The sequence below is a fragment of the Citrus sinensis genome, chromosome 9, assembly GCF_022201045.2.
Source record: "Citrus sinensis cultivar Valencia sweet orange chromosome 9, DVS_A1.0, whole genome shotgun sequence".
Lineage (NCBI taxonomy): Eukaryota > Viridiplantae > Streptophyta > Magnoliopsida > Sapindales > Rutaceae > Citrus > Citrus sinensis.
The window spans coordinates 32586466-32605744 of NC_068564.1; the positions used below are offsets into that span (position 1 = coordinate 32586466).

The following is a 19279-nucleotide window of genomic DNA, read 5'->3' on the forward strand; positions in this document are numbered from 1 at the left end:
TTTATTTGTTTTCTCAAAGGAAAGGGAAAGAGACATCAAATTAGGAGGATAGTTTCGATGCCATGAATGGTCCTAACAAGGACGGTTCGATTTGGTGGGAAGATGAGTTTTATTCAAAATCAGCATCCTCAAATCCTTGGGACTCTACGCCTGCTGTTCATCAGTCTGAAGGGAAGTTTCAAGATTATGAATTAAGGTTAAAAAATTATGTAATATTTAGACCTCAGAATAACAACGTGTTATTGTTATATTCTAAGTTTATTGCCATTTATGATTTAATGTGTGTGACAAAAGTTGATGCTTTATCTCGCTAAATTCATGGCTTCAAACGAAAACTAGTTTTCATAACCAAAAATTTTGTGGCTTCCGTTTAATGCAAATTACTAAGAGTAAGGTGGCGTTTGTTTTTTAAACTTAATAATTTAAAGTGTATTAACTTAATTAATTAAGTTAATTAAAGGTATTTGTTTTTATAACTTAATGAGACTTTTTAGATAATTTTGACTTAATAAAATAAATCAATTTTTTTAGATTTTTACTTAATGGAGAAATTTGAATTAAGTCAATTACTTACTAATGTCAAAAATATCCTTACTTTATAATTTATTTTTCATGTCTATCCCAAAACTCACCTATAGATATTTACCCCACATAAAAATATCCCTGTTTTTTCTTTCTTATATTATATACGATAAAATTTGAAATTTATGGTATTTTATATATTAAAATTCTAAAATAATTATGTATTCACTTGAATATAGTTTTACTTATAAATGTTAAAATATTGTGGTATTTAATATATTATTTATTTGACATTCAAATTTAATAAGGATACAAATATAAAAGTACATATTTTCATCTTTTTAAGTTGAAAAAAACAAACAATTTAATACTTGTTTTTCGAGATTCAGACGAAAAAACAAACATATTATTCAGATTCAGACATTCAGATCTTTTCAGAATTAAGACTAATTCAGGTTTATTCAGATTTCAGACAAAAAAACAAACGACACCTAACTGTATGTTATGCTTAATTAGAAATAATACAAAGTATTATTTGAATTTTTAATTTGTATTAAATTATTTAAGTAATTCCAATTAAAAAATAAGTTTTATGAGGAACTTCGAAGGCTATCAGAAGGCCAACTCAAGATAAAAATAAATAATATGGGCTATCACGAAGCCTGTTGGGTCGCATTATCAGTTGTCCAATAATGAAAGAAAGATCAAGCAAGCTCATCTTTTATTCAGCCCAAAGCCGGATAACTCATGAAATTGCTAAATCAAACGACCGAACGGGAAGTAGTAATAAATTAAATGCCTATGCTTCCGTCTTTGATTGCGCCACCGCCGTTTCAAATCTGATTTATTCAACTCTCGAGATGCCATGCCACCTCATATTTTCTTTGTTTTTATAATTCCGAAAATCTCGAATCTCTGGATAGAAATTAGAAAACTTGAGTCGAGTCTGCACCACGTCACCTATTATTATTATTATTATTTATTTTTTTTCTGTTTGAGAAGACGTCACGCACTAAATTAACTTAAAAAAAAGAGTCTCACTACCAACAAAATCACACGCCGGGGTTAACTCAAACCGTTGAATTAGCAATAATGTCCATCAAAACTATCACGGGTTACATGACTAGCTCATAGCTAGGCAATCCGATAACTTCGCCCTTTTTGTTATCCTGTTACGATAACAGCGTATCCTAATCCCGAAAGATCCTTATCTAAAATAAACACGATTTTATATGTGGAATGACAAAAACGTCCCCTTTTAGGACCGCGATGTTGTCTCAAAACTTGGGATAAACCAGTAAATTGATATTTTTAAGGATCACTGCAGAAGTAAAACACGTGTAAATAGATACCTGAATACCGTCCTAATCTTCAATTCTAAAATATATAATTCCAAATAAGCTCTGACTGTGTATAAATTTATTTATTTATTTATAAATATATCACTCTTCAAGCTTGTTTGGTTCGTATCATCAATTTCAGTTACGCACTTCAATCTGTAAGTCTCTCCGTATCTCACTCCCTTTGATGATTAATGACCTTTTTTTTTTTTAATTGGATATAATTCAAGCTTCAACTTTTCCTGACAGTTTCAGTAGTCTTTTGTTGTTCATTATTTATTGTGGGATAAGTGGTAATTGATTTTATTCTGTTTGTTGAACGTTGATGATGGGCACTTTTTAAGTTCTTTATATAACATTTTAATTATATTTGATGATTGATGATTGATGATGATGATGATGATTATGCGTCATTGTGTGTGCCAGAGTTTCAACTTGCATGAGAGAAAACGAATGATGGAAGCTCAGAAGATTTTGCTGCTGCTGTTTTGTTTGAACTTGGTCTCATCTCTTGTGGTAAAGAATCAAACTCTTTGTGTAATTATAGTGTCAAAATGCATTTGAATTGTCACGCATGGAAACTGTGTTTATTTTGTAGTGTTTGCTTTGGATAAGTAAAATTTTTTTTTTTTTTTTTTTTATCTGAGGAAACATGTGAGGTCTTCTTTAAAGAAAAAGGAATTAAAGAAGAGGACTTGAGAGTATAGCACTTGATAAGTGCTTCTCGAAAATTGATTCTTGCAGAAAGCTCTTGTTATGATGTATTGGTATTACCCTTAAACTATGAATTTATTTGATTACTGAGCTGGTTTTACATTGTGCAGATTGCTGGTGCCCCACCAACTTGTGCTGCTAATCTTGATAGCAAATGTGCTGACTCGGATGAATGGAAAGGGGAGTTCTTCCCTGGAATTCCCAAAATTAAGTATGAGGTAAATTCACTTATGAATTTTTTTTTTAGCAACTAGATTATAGTTTCAGTATTGTGGTTATGGTCTCCCGACTGTGGATATTTATAGTTCTTTTATTTGATATTTTTCAGGGTCCATCCAGCAAAAATCATCTAGCATTCAAATGGTATAATCCTGAAGAAGTGATTCTTGGGAAGAAAATGAAGGTTGGTTTCTTTTGTTAATTTAACTTTGCTTAATTGAGTAGCTTGTGTTTTCTGACAAAGTAATTAATGACCACAGGACTGGATGAGATTCAGTGTTGCATTTTGGCACACATTCCGTGGAACAGGATCTGACCCTTTTGGTGTGCCTACAAAATCATGGCCGTGGGAAGACGGTACCAATTCAATGGCCATGGCCAAAAGAAGAAGTAAGATTGATAAATGCTCTTATGAAGTACACCTAATTTGCATTATTGGGCAAGAATTGAAAAAGTAATTGATGTCCCATCTTTTGCTGCGTATTACAGTGAGAGCCAACTTTGAGTTCATAGACAAGCTTGGCGTTGATTTTTGGTGTTTCCACGACAGGGATATAGCCCCTGACGGCGAAACTCTCAAGGTGGGTAATTTTTATATAATTAAGTTATCCTGTCTATTGCTTTAATTTGTCATCTTTAGGGAAGGATTCTTAACATATTTAAGTTCTTTGGCTAGTGTTATTCTTAATTGCAGATGTACTTTTCGGACTTTACTATTGTATATTTTCTAACGTTTCTGATTCCTGATTATTGTTTATTTCATAATCCTGCTCACTGAACTAGGTAATGGGGTGTTAAATGTGTAACAGGAAGCTAATGCAAACTTGGATGAAGTGGTGGCCCTTGCAAAAGAGCTTCAGGTGAGTTTGTTAATATTAATGTCAAACGGTTATGTGAGTTTACTCAAATCTTCATAGTTAATCCTGGTTGAGTGAAGCAGAGATACCATCTCTTGTTTTCGTAAGATATCCTTGAAGGCTTCACAAATTTACTTCCGGTATTGAGTTTCTTCGTTTTAGCAGTCTGATATAACTCGCCAATAATGCCTCTTCTTTAACATTTTTCTATGTGAATCTGCAGGGAACTAAGGTCCGTCCATTGTGGGGTACTGCTCAGTTATTTTCACATCCTCGATATATGCATGGTGCTGCAACTAGGTATTGTTTTTTTTTTTTTTTTTTTGTGTGTGTGTGTGTGTATGCAACTGGGTGCTTGATTTTTTGTTGTAACTTTTATTTTACATTGACTGGAGTTGATTAGTCCCTTTATTAACTGGGTCCTTTTTTAAACTTGCTTTACAGCTCTGAAGTGGCTGTATATGCTTATGCTGCTGCTCAAGTCAAGAAAGCCATGGAGGTGGGTTACCTTGTGTGCACAGTTATGTCATGCAAGTTACGACTAAAATAGTATCATCTCTGGTGGTTTTGACCATTTTCATTCACAAATTCCATAGGTCACTCATTATTTAGGGGGAGAAAATTATGTATTTTGGGGTGGCCGTGAAGGTTATCAGTCTCTCCTGAACACAGACATGGGAAGAGAGATTGATCACATGGTATGGTTATCAAACAATATCCTTTTTAGCTTAATGCTTTTCTCTCGTTATTTTGCGTTTGGTCCATCTCTTCTTCAGTAATTAGGCTTCACTATTTTAAGTGTTCTGTTTCAAGTTATATTTTTTGATTCATTGTATTCTTTTTTGAATTGAGACTGAGTTTACCCATTCACAGGCAAATTTTTTTGAATCTGCTGCCGCGTACAAGAAGAAGATTGGATTCAAAGGTATTTTCATTCACCTATACGTTGCAATGAATTGGTGCATTACTTGAGGACATAAAGGAGATACCTAATTGTTGGTGCACATTTTGTTAATGACCTATTTTTTATTGGTGACTTTCTGTTTTCTTCTTAATTTTGTCTTTTGCACTTGATCAGTATTTAACTAGGAACAAATTTTTCCTTTCCCCCACTTTTTGGTTGGAATCTTTCTTTTTCTTTTTTTATTGATTTCTTTACTGCGCCAAAATTCTATTAAGGACCTATCTTTCACTTCAATGCTTTTTCAGGGAATCTGTTGATCGAACCAAAGCCTCAAGAACCTACCAAACACCAGTATGCTTCTTGACTTGTTTAGTGGTTAGCTAATTTGGCATATAATCCCCTTATTCTCACACATGAAGATAACTTGTAGGTATGACTGGGATGCAGCAACAGCAGCTAATTTCTTGCGGAAATATGGCCTCATAAGTAAAAGCGCAATTCTCTTTTTTGATAAATTATGTCATTATGCCAATGTTTGAATGTAAGTTACATCTATGCATAATTTTTCTCAATTATTTTGTAGATGACTTTAAACTAAACATTGAGTGTAACCATGCCACCCTATCTGGTCACAGGTATGTCATAAGTCTGGTATCTCAAGCTCTAATGCTTGCCCATACTATTTTCCCCAGAGCTTATTTGGCATTCTTTAAAAACTTGTTTACTTTTCAGCTGCCATCATGATATTGAAACTGCAAGACTCAATGGTCTGCTAGGAAACATCGATGCAAACACTGGTGACCCTCAAGTTGGTAAGTTGGATGCTTTAATGCTTTTGGCATTTTCTATTTTTGGCTGATTTTTTATCAAAATTTACAAACTCTACCTTAAGATGTTCTGAGACTTTAGGTTGTAATGTAGAGCCGTTGCCTATCTTACAGGTTGGGATACAGATCAATTCCTGACAGATATTGGAGAGGCTACTTCGATTATGCTCAGTGTGATTAAAAATGTATGTAATAAATGCAATTTTCTAACTCACCAGAACAGTTTGAGATTCTACGAGCTGGGACTTACACAGTGAATTTTACCATTTTATCACAGGGAGGTTTGGCACCTGGAGGATTCAACTTTGATGCAAAATTGTAAGCGTTTTCTTCCATTAACAATTCTTTTACATGAACTTGTTTGCATGCCCATACACAGGATATTTTATGATGGATATTAAAGTGTATCTTAGTTCTGGTTTGCTCCATAGCTTTGCATGTGGATTATCATGTTCTATATTCTTATTGTATGATCCAATATCTTTACTTTTTCACCTCCTCCTCATATCACCAACATTAATTCTTCATAATATTTTAGACGAAGAGAGAGCACTGACGTTGAAGACTTGTTCATTGCTCATATTGTTGGAATGGATACCGTTGCTCGTGGACTTCGAACTGCTGCCAAGCTGATTGAGGTGATATATTATTCTTCTTTTTCACTTGTCTAATAGTCCATTCTATTTGATAATGATATATATATATATATATATATATATATATATATATATATATATATATATTTTAATCTGTGATACTGAGTTGACTTCTTTTTGTCATTGAATAAAGGATGGTTCTCTACCGGAGCTCGTCCGCAAGCGATACCAGAGCTTTGACTCAGAGATTGGGCAAAAAATAGAGGTTATACTGCCTTCCTATTATCTTTGACATCTTTTACTTTTTTGAGTTGCCTTCTGTAGTTTATACACAGTCTTGCATCTTATCACAGGCTGGTAAGGCTGATTTTGAAATGCTTGAGAAGAAGGCCATGGAATGGGGAGAACCCAAGGTTCCCTCTGCTAAGCAGGTAATTCATAACTTCCTTTCTCCAAATTATCCAGCTAGCCACTATTTTGTTGTAATAGGTAGTTGAACATCCATTAGCACAAAACTGGCCTTATACACAAAAGTATTAGATTCAAGAATGCAGCAATTAGATTTTTTCTTCAGGGAATAGAATTGAAAAAGAGTTAGAACGAACATACGAATGTATGCTAATCTTGTTCCTTTCTGCGAATTGTGGTACTAGTTTCTAGCATTAAAAAAGGCCTGAAATGAAGTCAATGCTACAGCACATTTCAATGATCGATCAAACTAAATCTCACTCTTTCACTTGTAATTTTGCTTCCTCAAGATGATCCTGTTATTTGCTGAAATCTAGACTCAACCCATCTATCTGTAAATTTTAATTGTTATTTATTTAGCAAATGCAATGGGGACCGCAGCCTTCTCAAGACTTAGTTCCTGGTTCGAGTTTCATGTAGTGTGTGCGTGTTAAGCAAATGCAGTTAGTTTGAATCTAAAGGAGAATTGTGTGCAATGTTGCAGGAACTTGCAGAAATGATCTTCCAATCTGCAATATAGATAGCGGCTGCTCCGAAGCAGAACTTACAAATAAAGAGAGGGGGGCAAATTGAAGTTATGTTTACAGGCGGTCTGTGTCCAGTCAGTGAACGCTTTTGGGGAAATGGGTCTTTTCATGTGGGGAAATTTTGACATGTTTGTCTAGCTTAGGCTTTATAAAGAACTTGTTTAGTTATCGATATGACAGCTGTTATAAAACTTGAATCCTACGATCTTGAAATCTTTTGTCAATAACATTGCTTTAATAATGATCGAAGTTCAATTTGGAATCTGACCAATGGTCCAAGTCATCACTCGAGGCTTCCCGTCCACTGGAAAATCGGTGCACATTCTTTTTTTCGACACGTCGTCGTGAAAAAATTTTATATCTCAGCCACACATTAACGATAATGCCCAATGTCCCACTAAAAGCTAAACTAAGCAGTACAAAATTTTCAGAACAAAGAGCAGCACAGACCCAAGAATGAGATTGAATCTCTCAAGCATTATCTCTCTAATAATTCTAGCCCTCCCTTGGCTTCAATTTTGTGAAACAGTCCCAGTTCCAACGCCGTGGCCCGAGAGATTCCATGCGCTTACTTACAAGAACTTGAGCTCAGATGGTCTTCAAATCGCTCACCAATGGTACGACTGGCCACGAGGTCGCAACGTATACATAATACAAAAACAACTGAGTGACTTGCTGTATAACGTTGAGTGGAACAATGGCACTTCATTTTACTATACCCTGGGAGAAAATGGAAGCTGTGATGTCGTGCACTACGGTATCGGAATTCCCAGGCCTGATTTTCTTGATGGAGCTACTTATTTAGGAACTCGGTTTACTGATGGCTTTTTGTGCAATCTTTGGGAAAAGCTCGATTTTATTTGGTATTATGAAGATGTTCAAACCAAGAAGCCTGTCCGCTGGGACTTTTCTGATGGTAAGTTAATCTTCCCCACCCTTTCTTATATCAAAATCTCATTATTTGATGAGTTTTAGGTATGACCGTTATATCATGTTAGCTATACATTCATTCAATAAAATTTTATGACATGTACATTTACGTTGATACAAATCGATTTATATGAGTAGTTATAATAAATGAGAGAGAAATTAGAGCACATGGTGCCAAGTAGATGAACATGTTTATTTGGAACATTGTACCTAAGACTTATATCATGATTAGTATGATGTTTTATTTGCAGGCATATCTGTACACGTGATGACATTTGAAGTTGGTGCTGTTTTGCACGATCCATTAATTCAAGCGCCTTCATACTGCTTCAACCAGGACACATACGCCAAAGGCTAAAGCCTTTGGCGTATGTAAGAGCTTTTTTTTTTTGTCAATTATAATTAGGTGAAGTGGGTAAGCACTTTTAGTTAAAAGCACTTAAAATCGCTTACTCTTATCAATATTTATTGCACTTGTGAACTTTATTATCGGCAGCACATAACATTACACCATCAGTTTCACTCTTAATTAAAAGGCAGCCTTATTCTTATTATTTTATGATGCTGCTACAAACTAGATATGTTCAAATCTGATTGATCATCTTCGGGATTAACTCTAAGCATCAGGACATATCTGCCTGAAAATCCTGGAGAAATTTGTTGGGCCTTAATTCTCAGAATTGCGGCAATACCGACCAGTCCTCAAAACAGGGCATGAATTGTTGCACCCATCTGAGGCCTTGATTTCAACTGGGCAGTCTCCATTAATTGTTAAACTATTGAAAAAATAATGCTAGAGCTCTCAAGTAGTATATCAGGACATACATATATTCCATGTATTTTTTTAATGTGGCGATGTGAACCATAGTACTGCTACTGTTAATTTGATATTCTTATGTAAATGAAAAGAATATATTCATATTTGGAGCATCACTGTCCAATAATGTTTCATGGAGGCAAAAGTTTAAAAAATAAAATAAATTAAACCCTTTCTTTTATAAATTAGCTTTTTCTTTTTTTCTTTTTTTTTTGTCAATTTCCTTAGAATGTTGTTAAGTATACCTAAATGAGTTTTCATTTTTTGAAGAAAATTGCTTAGAAGAAGTGATATCCCCGATGTTAAGTGCAACAAATTGAGTTCTCTTGTGAAAAAGACTCACTAAATGTAACGTAGCAATTAACCCCAAATAATTTTGTTGGGGTCTTAGGTCCACCTCCTAAGATTGACCAAATAGGTAATGACATTGCCCCTCCTCTTATCAAGAGACGGTCTAACCAAGAAGCACGGGCTCGTTGTGAAAAAGGGTTGTGTTATTATTGTGATTGACAAATTTATTCCTGGCAACTGTTGTTACAAGCTGCAGCTATTCATGATTGAAGATCATGTGCCGTTCGTACAATTCGATATTGGTTAGAAGGATAGGTGCAGTGGTCGAGGATGCTAATTGGAAAAGTTGGCAATTCTCCAAGTCTCATCCTGACTTTGACCATGCAAAAAAGGTGATTCTAAAGGGTGGGGAATGATAAGTGCTTAATATGCATGGCCATTACGTGCATGGTTTGCAAGCAGAAATGGAAGACTTGTTCAAGTTGGTTAGAATTCTATTAGTTGGTGATCTTAGTGGGTTCGGTTGGATAAGCTTTGGTTGCTGATTTTCAGCAGGAGTCAAGTCATGTTCCAGATTATTTGCCATTGTTGTTCTATTTCTTAGCTTAGTGTGTGTAAAGTTCAAAGGCTATATATATGCATATGGAATGATTAGAAGGGAGAAAAATGGAAATTAAAGATTACTGCAATATTCCTTCTTTCTTTTTAAATCTCAGTTTCACTTCTTGGGTACAAATTCTACGTCTCCAGCACTTGGAAAATAAATTTGATTACTCTATCATATATTGTTATTTTGTGTACTTTATTGATTATTAGCAGCATATGACATTACACCTTCAGTTTCACTCAAACAATAAGAGATTTTATTCTTATTGTATAATTATATTCGCTACCATAATAAGCTATATAATTTCAAATTATCTGCTTTAAGGGCAGAAAGTGACCTTGTAGTTAGTTCCTCCAGGGCAAGTGAAAGTGCTTGTTTGATCATCTTTTGGGTAACTATAAGCGTTAGGGCATCTCTGCTTGAAGAACTTGGAGAAATTCGTTGGGACACACTTTCCAGAATTGCAACAATATTGATCGGTCTTGAAAACTGTGCATGGATTATTGCACCCACCTGGGGCCCTAAGCTCATTTGGGCACTGCCCAGTAATGTCAGCAGCACATCTGATCCCACGGCATCTTATTCCCGAGAGTGGGCTAAAGTCCATAGGAACATTGAACCCATCAACAAGAGAAATGTCGTAAAAGTCCAAGTTATTAAACTGGTTTAGGGTATATTCGGCTAAGGTGTTAGGAGGGGCGCCATAAGCTTGGCATTGCAATAGCCCATTGCAATCCCCAGTCTCGCAACGGCCTCGGCCCTCTGCATTGAACGTGCATTTGGTTCGAGCCCAAATGCGGGCTTGTTTTGTACCTGGATTAACGTTGATGGTCCAAGTTTGGCCTCGGATGAGTTGACGGCCACCGCCTGGGACAGCCGCAGCCCAAACTGTGAAAGGACAATTGTTTCTAATCTCAAAAGTGGCTCCATGGGTTGAGGTGAGGGAGGACAAGGAAATAAAGAGAAAGAAAATTAAAAAGTAAGTGAAAAAACTCATGTTGATGAAGTAAAATGGAGTCGATTCGTGAGTGGGTGTTTTCGGAGGGCTTGGGTTGATATTTATAGTGGAAAAGTGGTAGTGGGTTAGTGGTAGTGGGTTAGTTGCGCTTATGGATTGTTGTAAAGTTGAACAAGAAGAATAGTGGGTGACTTGACTATTACTCTCTTTTGCTTGTTCCCGGCTTGACTTCACTTTGTAGTAGGCTCCTAGAAGCTCAACTTTGCCTTTGACACCGCTCAAAACTTCTAATAGAACCCATGTCTTCTTCTAATTGAAGTTACTTAACTAATCAAATACAATTTAATTCATTTCTTATTTTTTGAATGAAAATTCAATTAAAAACTTAAATAAATTATTATTTTAACAAATTTTTTACAGCTACCCCATTTCATAATTTGTATTTTTATTGTAACGAGAAATTTTTTTTGAGAAAATTATAAGAATTTAGAGTTATGAAAATATAAACTATAAAATATAATAAGAAATGATTAAGATTTTAGGATTATATGTATTTTATAAATAAAATCTTAAAAATTATACATTTTTTATGTTAAAAAGTTCTATGAAAATATGGGTACTTTGAATATATTAATTTGTATTTTATAAATTAAATAAGGGAAACTTTAAGAAATAAAGTTTAAAATAGATGTTGTAACGATTTTAAGGGGTGTAAAAGCTCCGCTCGGACTATAAACAATGGTGTGAACGGGGGTGCTAACTTGAGATATGGGCCTTATTCAATGGGCCTGTTTTGCCTATAAAATGGATTTACTTTTTTTGCTTTTTGCACCTTTTGAAGCGAGAGATGGCGGATTATTTCTTCATTGAGATTTATCTCTAATTCGTCCAATTTTTTATTTGAGTTTCCCATGAAAACTAACGAAAATTTAATTTCGAAAGTTCATTAATAACGAAACTTACTCATTGAATATCGCAATATTTAACCCTTATTATTGTTTAAATTTGGGTGATCACAAACCTGAAACATATTTACAGTCAATTAAATTATATTGGTTATGACTTAAATCTTGTTTAATATTGAAAGACTGTAATTTTTAAAGCACAAATAGAAAAATAAATTATGATTATAAAATAAAAGTTGATAGTATAATAAGTTTAATTTTTAACCAATAATTTTGACAAAAAATATTATAAATATTTTATTATATAACTATAAAATTAACTCAACTTAACTTTCTAATTACAATAAGTAATGTTTATCAAATAATTTAGTGTAATATCCTTAAATTTCTATTCTCAATTGGCGAAATCAAAATAGAGCTGAAAAATTAAATAATTAAATTACAAAAATATAATTGCAAGTGTGCTTGAAACTTAAGCTGACATGGCGAAATAAACACCGGGACCCACCAATGTGATGAAATCAACGAACCGAATTAGCAGAAAACACATTGTAACGACTGTATGCAATCAGCCAATCACAGTCCATGTTCTTCTTCTGAAAAATTTTCCAATTCCGTATTCTAAATTTTCCAATTGCAGGGTTACAACAGAACAGTTTTGTAATAAACAACAATTAAACAAACCCCCCAAAACTTTCATCTTTTTTATTTTTTCATAACTCAAAAGTCTCAACAAATCTCGCAAGCAGACCCTCTTCCTTTTTTTCCAGGCACGTTACGCACGCAAAAATATTCCCATTTGCATGCATATTTTAATTCTGTTTATATTACAAAACATTCATTTTCATGTCATTTTCATTTTTTCAGGGAGGAACAGGGGACTCTGCTTTGCAGATCCAATACATAATTCAATCACAAAAAAAGCTTCAATTTTTCCGATCGGATCACTAAGAATACAAAATCGGAAACATGGGTATTATGTTTACGCGATTGTTCTCTTCGCTCTTTGGCAACAAAGAGGCTAGGATTCTAGTTCTTGGCCTTGACAATGCTGGCAAAACTACGATTCTCTGTATGTTGTTTTCAGATTTTAGTGAATACCCTTTTGTTTTTTTACTAATTTTGTGAATTGGGCCGTTGTTGTTGTTATTTTTTAAAGTTTTGATGATTGTAATGTTTTGGACTTGGGGTTTGGTTTTTCAGATCGGCTTCAAATGGGTGAAGTTGTGTCAACTATTCCAAGTAATTCCTTTTCCAATTTTAATTTGTTTATGTATTACTAGCTCAGAAATTTAATCTATTGTACAAGTTAAACATTTCTTTCAAAAATTTCCTCACGTTAAGCTATAGATTTGCGATTGCAATTCAGATTGTTCCCTTTTGTTTTTAAGCACCCGATTGGAGTATCTATTTTTTTATATGTTTTTGCTTATTGATTTTTGTTTTTGTTTATGCAGCTATTGGATTTAATGTGGAGACAGTACAATATAATAACATCAAATTCCAAGTCTGGGATCTTGGTATGTCAGTATGCTTCCTTTGATCAGTATTTGCAACCTGCATTATCGACTTTTTGTTAAATTGATATCAATGTGGATTATTAACTGCATTTCTCTCCTTGGAACCATACGTTGTTTTACTCTTGCTAATCTGCAATAAGAATCATGCTCATCTATGCATTTGCACCTGCACGACACTTGTGGACGGTATGATGCGAGTCCCACATGTGTTGATGACTAGATCTATGCAATTCAAGCAATGTATCATCTGAGGAAAGGTTCTGATCTTGCCTATTCTTCCTAGTTAATATTTTTGCTTGGGAGGGTTGACTGGGTTTGGTGGTGAAGGCAGGTGCTTGCCTTTTGCGTGGAGCAGAATCTTCAATCTTTCATAATAGTAGAGCTTCTGTATTAAGATGAAAATGAAAACCTTGATTTTCATTGTGAATGGATGTTTACTCACTAATAGTTGATGAATAATCATTAAAAGTATCAGGAAGTGGCTTTTGACATTTTCATTTTGTGATATAATTCTGAGGTGTGTCAATTCCTGATGGATTTTTGTTGTTTCTTCTTATACAGGTGGACAGACAAGTATCAGGTAACAATTTATTTCTTGTTTCTGCATGCAATCAGTTGGTTTATATTCTCTGTGTGATTTTTTGAATTATTATTGGAATTTTATATAACATCAGTTACCGAGTTTGCTTCATCAAGTAGTTTTGCAGAGCTTTTTTACTTTGGCTGTCTGTGTATGATCCATTTCACTAAATTGAAAGAAAAGTTAAGAAAAAAATTTGTCCATGTTAAAACTCTGAATATGGTAGAAGGGAGAAAATAGTAGCTTAAAATATTCCTTTAACTGCACAAGCTAATCAGCTTTTTATTTTGTTCTCTACCACAGGCCATATTGGAGATGCTATTTTCCAAATACTCAGGCTATAATCTATGTCGTTGATTCGAGTGACACTGAAAGGCTGGTGATAGCCAAAGATGAATTTCACGCAATATTGGAGGTATACTTGTCTTAGGTTTATGTTTTTGTCTTTCTGTGTATAAACTCTGTTAGTGCATAATCTCTAATGCTGTAAAATTTTCACATGCTGAGCAAATCATCATTCTAGTCTATTAACTAATATTATGGTCGTAAATTTGTCTTTTGGATGATCTATGGAGCTTTGTTGGTAATGATGTTAGCTAGAAATCTTTATAGAAGTTTTACAAAATCTGAATGGTACTTGCAACTCATGAGAATTTTGGTGTAGCCTTTTTTCCCCCAAGTGATTACAGATTTTTTGGATACCCCATTTGTTCTCTCTTACAGTCTGAAGATGAATATTAGTCCCCGCTGCTGTCAGTGCCTTTGCCTTTTTGTTAGCATTAATGGTTTTTCTGCTTGTTAATGCATATTTTGTGCATTTTCAAGTTCCAACTTATCTTTTTGATTCTTTTGGCAGGAGGAGGAGTTGAGAGGTGCAGTTGTTCTCATATTTGCAAACAAGCAGGTTAGTGTTATCACCTTTTTTGTTATCTTCAAGGTCTGTAGGCAGGGAAAATATTTGACATCTAGCTCTTTCTTTCTTTCTTTTTTTTTTTCCTTTTTAAAAAAAATGAAAAAGCTGACTGTATTATTTCAAGGCTGTGGTCCTTTCATTTACAGCTTCCCCTTATATTTCTTTTACATATTAAAAAAAAAAAAAATTATTTCTGTGATCATTTCTTTTTGCTTAACATTACGTTTTTGGTCCTCATAGGATCTTCCAGGGGCACTTGACGATGCTGCAGTGACAGAGGCATTAGAGTTGCACAAGATTAAAAACCGTCAATGGGCTATTTTTAAAACATCTGCTATTAAAGGAGAAGGTCTCTTTGAGGGTTTGGACTGGTAAGCTTAGAAGTAACTAAGTGGTAGCCTCTAGATTTAGGATACAGAATCAGACATTTAGTAAATACTTAATCCTTTTTCAAGCAGCAATGCTGTTGCTCTTTCTTCATTTGCAGTGCCTCTACGTTTTCTTCATTTGCAAGTGCCTTTAGAGATCCTACATTCAGTAAAATGTGGTTAATTTTGAAATAGAAAATTAAGAATCCTTCGCATTAACTTTCTTGTTTATTGGTCTGTTATTTAAAAGAAATAATGAACAATACATTGTTGTTTCAGGCTGAGCAATACACTCAAATCTATCGGTGGCTAACTCTTGGAGACAAGTTATAGAGGCTCACCAATACGTGATCATCAAGTCATTTAAAAAGCAAAGCAATGTCCATGGTCTTTTGGGTTTGAAGTATGATTGAATCCTCCTTATTCGTGGGTGCAGCTTTCTCATTTCACCTTTACAGATGTATTCTTTTGTTGGAGTAAAATTATTGATATACATGTAAAATTTTTGTTGAAGAGATGACATACTAGGAACTTGTTTTCTGCTTTATTACCCATTTTTTTCTATCCTAACGGCTTTAATTTTGTTGTCCTTCTTCATATTCAGTATAACTCTTGGGCTTTTTGTTTCAGTGGAGTGGGTTGCTTTCTGTTGAGAGAATCATATTCCTCTATTTCGATTAATGGGGCTCTCAGATCATTGATCATATTCATATGGGTTCAAAAATGTTGTATGAGTGATGGAATGAATAACGGAGACACGTGAAATTCTTGAATGGTGATATAATTCAACCGTAAATGTCGTAAGGATCATTCATGCATTTAACAAAAGCACTTTGATGATAGAAGCTGGACAGCATCGACAAGAAAAATAAAATAAAAAATAGAAAGGATTGGTGTTGGGCACGTCAAAATGTAAGAAAAAGTTTATTTAAGTCATTCATTTATTGTTTTCCTTGCATTTATTTTTCAATAGATGGTAAAACTTTTCGAGTGGTGGTTGTTTTTTGACTGCGATGAATTTTTCTAATTCTCTTTAAAAGTTGTAAAGGTAACAAAGTAATAAGAATTTTGTTAGTGGATAAGTGATAAAAGCAGAAAAATAATCAAGTGAAAGATTGACGGTGTCAATTCTGCCCTTTTCAATGAAACGCAGCCCCATTAACAATTTGTTATACCATTGGTGCAAACGTGATGTCTCATTTATTTTTTTTTTTCATTTTTCATATGCGGACGAGTCAATATAGGGCCATGTAGCGTAGACGCCACTGGCTGCTATTGAATCAAGTCTTCGTGTTACATGAAGATTGAAAAATCAAAATATATGATGAAATTGAAATATCAATATTAGTTAATTCTGTTTCATGTATTATATAACAATTTTTTTTTCTTTTGGTGAATCATGGGCTATATCATGATGACGTTAAGCTATCTAATCTACCCTTTTTGAAATTTTTCTTTTTTTAAAAACAAAAGAGCTAGATGAATCATAGTTCAAAAGTTCATAAAATTGAACATGCAAATGAAAGTCTAATTTCGGTCAATGGAGTTGGAGCTACAATAGACAATATTAGTACAAGTGATGTGGGGACTCAATTACAACCAGAACAAAATGCACAAAGATTAAAAAAAAAATCCTCAATCTCTGGTCAAAAGCCATCCACGCCTATTTAGTCATTGCAATTGGGAATTAAGACCTATTTGGGGCAAAATTCCTCAGTTGAAAACAGGACAAATCAGAACAACCATGTAATCTCGGTGATCGTTGAAGGTGCCACGATAGCAAGAATGTCGTACGAGGCAATTATCAATGCAGGTTTTCATAAGACTAATCATATAATCATCTTGAACGATAACCAGCAAGTCCCCTTGCCCACCGCCACCATCGACGGCCCTGCTTCCCTTGCAGGGGCTCTCAACAAAGCCTTAAAACGACTACATTCAAATCCACAGTTTCGTCAACTATGTCAAGAAGCCTTCAGCTCCAAGGTAACATTTTGATCCCATGTATCACAATTGACCAAAGTCCTTTTTCTATCTAATGCGGACCTAGAAAATTAATTAAACTTTTTTGACTATCGAAATCAACAGGACAAGAAACAAAAATTTGGAGGCCAAATGCATGAAATTGATGCATTCTCGAGAGAAATTGAAGCTGGTTCACGGGCTTGTTTCTTTGAAGATCTTGGATTATATTACATTGGTCCAGTAGATGGTCATAATTTGGAAGACCTTGCATATGTTTTAAAGCAAGTTAAAGCCATACCAGACCCTGGAGCAGTGCTCATTCATGTAATTACTGAAAAGGAAAAGGCTATGCTGCCGCTGAAGCTGCAGCAGACAAGATGCATGGTATAAATTAAGTACACAAATTAAAAAGGAAAAAAAGATAATTCGATTGCACTTACTGTTAGGAATTAAAGTTAATGAGCTACAAATTGTTCAGGTGTGATGAAATTTGATCCAATGTCAGGGAAGCAGCTGAAGTCAAAAGTGAAAACACTTTCCCATATGCAGTATTTTGCAAAATCCTTGATAACAGAATGGGTGGCGGAACTGGACTCAATTTGTTTCAAAAGCATTTCCCTATTAGATGTTTCGATGTAGGCATTGCTGAACAACATGCAGTCACCTTTGCTGCCGGCCTAGCTGCTGAAGGCCTGAAGCCCTTTTGTGCCATCTACTCCAGCTTTTTACAAAGATGCTTTGATCAGGTAACGTAAAATCATGTGCGCTTAATGGACTTGGTGTTTATAAAATTAAACCAAACAAACTTGTGTTACTAAATATCTAATGTTACATTGTGTATTGGTGATGTAGGTAGCTCATGATGTGGACCTTCAAAAGCTTCCGGTGAGATTCGCAATAGACAGGGCAGGCCTTGTTGGGGCCGATGGTCCAACACATTGCGGCGCATTTGACACTACTTTCATGGCTTGTTTGCCCAACATGGTGGTCATGAAAGATATCAAATTGGTTCTGCTATGATGTGTTCGATGTCATAACAATCTTCATCCAGTATCGTATTTTTTTTTTTTAAATATGTTTAATAATATGACTTATCAAACTAGGAATGGCAAAATGCAGGCTTGGGTCGGGTTTTTCGAAATCTAGTAGAGTGGAAGTGTAAGGGTCAGGTCCACTACAGGCTTAGGCTTTCACTTATTTTTTTAATTTTTTTAAATTATTGTAAACTTGAAATGAGTTAATAATAATTAAGTTGTTATAATCAACAATGAATTTAAAAAATGAATATTCAAAATAAACTAATAAATAAAGAAAATGAAGCAAGTAAAAGTATATTTAATTTTTAGTACTGCATTCTCTAATTCAAACATCTTCTTAATTAATTAACATTTAAAAGAAAGTTTATTATTATAATTATAATTTTTGGATTCATTATTGTATATGAATTAGGGATTTAAACTTTCTTTCTTTTTTTTTTAATTTTTTCATTATTTTTAAATTTTAATTTATTATTTTAATTTATAAATTTATTTATTTATTTTAAATAAAAGACTTTAGCCTGATCCGAACTTTTTTTTTCTTAAACTCTTATCTAAGTCCTCGTATAAGAGGACTGGGTCAAAATCCGTAAAAGTAGGCCGAATGAACCCGAACTTTTTAGCCATCCTTATATCAAACTCTCACTTCATAAAATGGGACAAATTTACAAATTACTGACTCGATTGAGCTAAGTTTATCCCCTTAACGATGAAATTCTAGTACACCTCGACTGTCTTTCAACTTGGGCACTTTGAGGGATGGGCTTGCAGACGTATCTGGGCCAGTTTGCAAAAATACAAGCCCAAAATGTGCTTTAAAAGAAGTTTCTACAAGTTAATTAAGTATTTGAATTACTATCTTTTCTATTGTCATTATCCTCAACTAAAAGTAGTAAAACTTTGATAGATCGCTAATTAATTAAATGTCAACTAAATGAAAGTCGTTGTCTTTTTGTAAGCGCCGAAAGCATGGTCTCGTGACCTTATTGAAGGGACTTTAACTTTATACAAAATTAATCGCACACCAAGACGAAACTACCCTTTTCAACCGCCGTCACGCTAGTGTCATTGGCCGGGTCCTTTTCGACTTTCCGCCACCAGAAGGAAGACCGTCATAGAAAATGACCCCACGAAATTAATGGATTTTGTTTTTATTGAGTGAAAAATGGAAAGGGCTTTATATATTTTATTGGTAACTTGGTCTCATAAAACCAAAATTATTTCAGACATAGCAAAACAGCTTGCCAGTTTGAGCAAACTTTTGCGACCTAAATTCTGATTTTCAAATGTTAATTTGATTTTATTGAGAAAACCTTTTAAGTTTTTCCACGTCTGTTTGGATTAAGGAAAGGGATCTAGCAACTATACCCCGAGTTACGATTCCCCACAGCTTAAATAAGCTAGATAGTAAAAA

At 34.3% G+C, this 19279-nt stretch overlaps 3 protein-coding genes, 1 non-coding gene and 1 pseudogene across 4 annotated transcripts; 4 read left to right on the plus strand and 1 right to left on the minus strand.

Annotated features, from left to right (window-relative positions):
- The first annotated feature begins 1876 nt into the window (after positions 1-1876).
- Positions 1877-7241, plus strand: LOC102622248 (xylose isomerase). The gene is made up of 21 exons (XM_006474079.4): positions 1877-2020; positions 2289-2378; positions 2687-2794; positions 2905-2979; positions 3056-3185; positions 3285-3376; positions 3605-3655; positions 3876-3952; positions 4097-4151; positions 4249-4350; positions 4526-4577; positions 4862-4907; positions 4987-5042; positions 5140-5191; positions 5289-5368; positions 5498-5568; positions 5661-5701; positions 5922-6021; positions 6173-6244; positions 6333-6410; positions 6932-7241. Exons 2-21 carry the CDS (start codon positions 2316-2318, stop codon positions 6965-6967), a joined length of 1437 nt encoding a protein of 478 aa, XP_006474142.1. The 5' UTR covers positions 1877-2020; positions 2289-2315; the 3' UTR covers positions 6968-7241.
- A 42-nt stretch (positions 7242-7283) lies between these two features.
- Positions 7284-8827, plus strand: LOC102621954 (hypothetical protein). Its single transcript, XM_006474078.4, has 2 exons — positions 7284-7890; positions 8156-8827. The coding sequence occupies exons 1-2, from the start codon at positions 7431-7433 to the stop codon at positions 8260-8262; spliced, it is 567 nt and encodes a 188-aa protein (XP_006474141.1). The 5' UTR covers positions 7284-7430; the 3' UTR covers positions 8263-8827.
- A 1102-nt stretch (positions 8828-9929) lies between these two features.
- Positions 9930-10802, minus strand: LOC102621661 (thaumatin-like protein). Its single transcript, XR_008051811.1, has one exon. It is a non-coding gene; the product is annotated as a thaumatin-like protein (transcript).
- Positions 10803-12061: 1259 nt separating this feature from the next.
- Positions 12062-15492, plus strand: LOC102621374 (ADP-ribosylation factor 1). Its single transcript, XM_052434488.1, has 9 exons — positions 12062-12256; positions 12354-12554; positions 12686-12724; positions 12940-13002; positions 13564-13582; positions 13886-13997; positions 14439-14486; positions 14736-14866; positions 15143-15492. The coding sequence occupies exons 2-9, from the start codon at positions 12452-12454 to the stop codon at positions 15174-15176; spliced, it is 549 nt and encodes a 182-aa protein (XP_052290448.1). The 5' UTR covers positions 12062-12256; positions 12354-12451; the 3' UTR covers positions 15177-15492.
- Positions 15493-16435: 943 nt separating this feature from the next.
- LOC102621100 (probable 1-deoxy-D-xylulose-5-phosphate synthase 2, chloroplastic) lies at positions 16436-18016 on the plus strand (annotated as a pseudogene).
- Positions 18017-19279: the final 1263 nt, after the last annotated feature.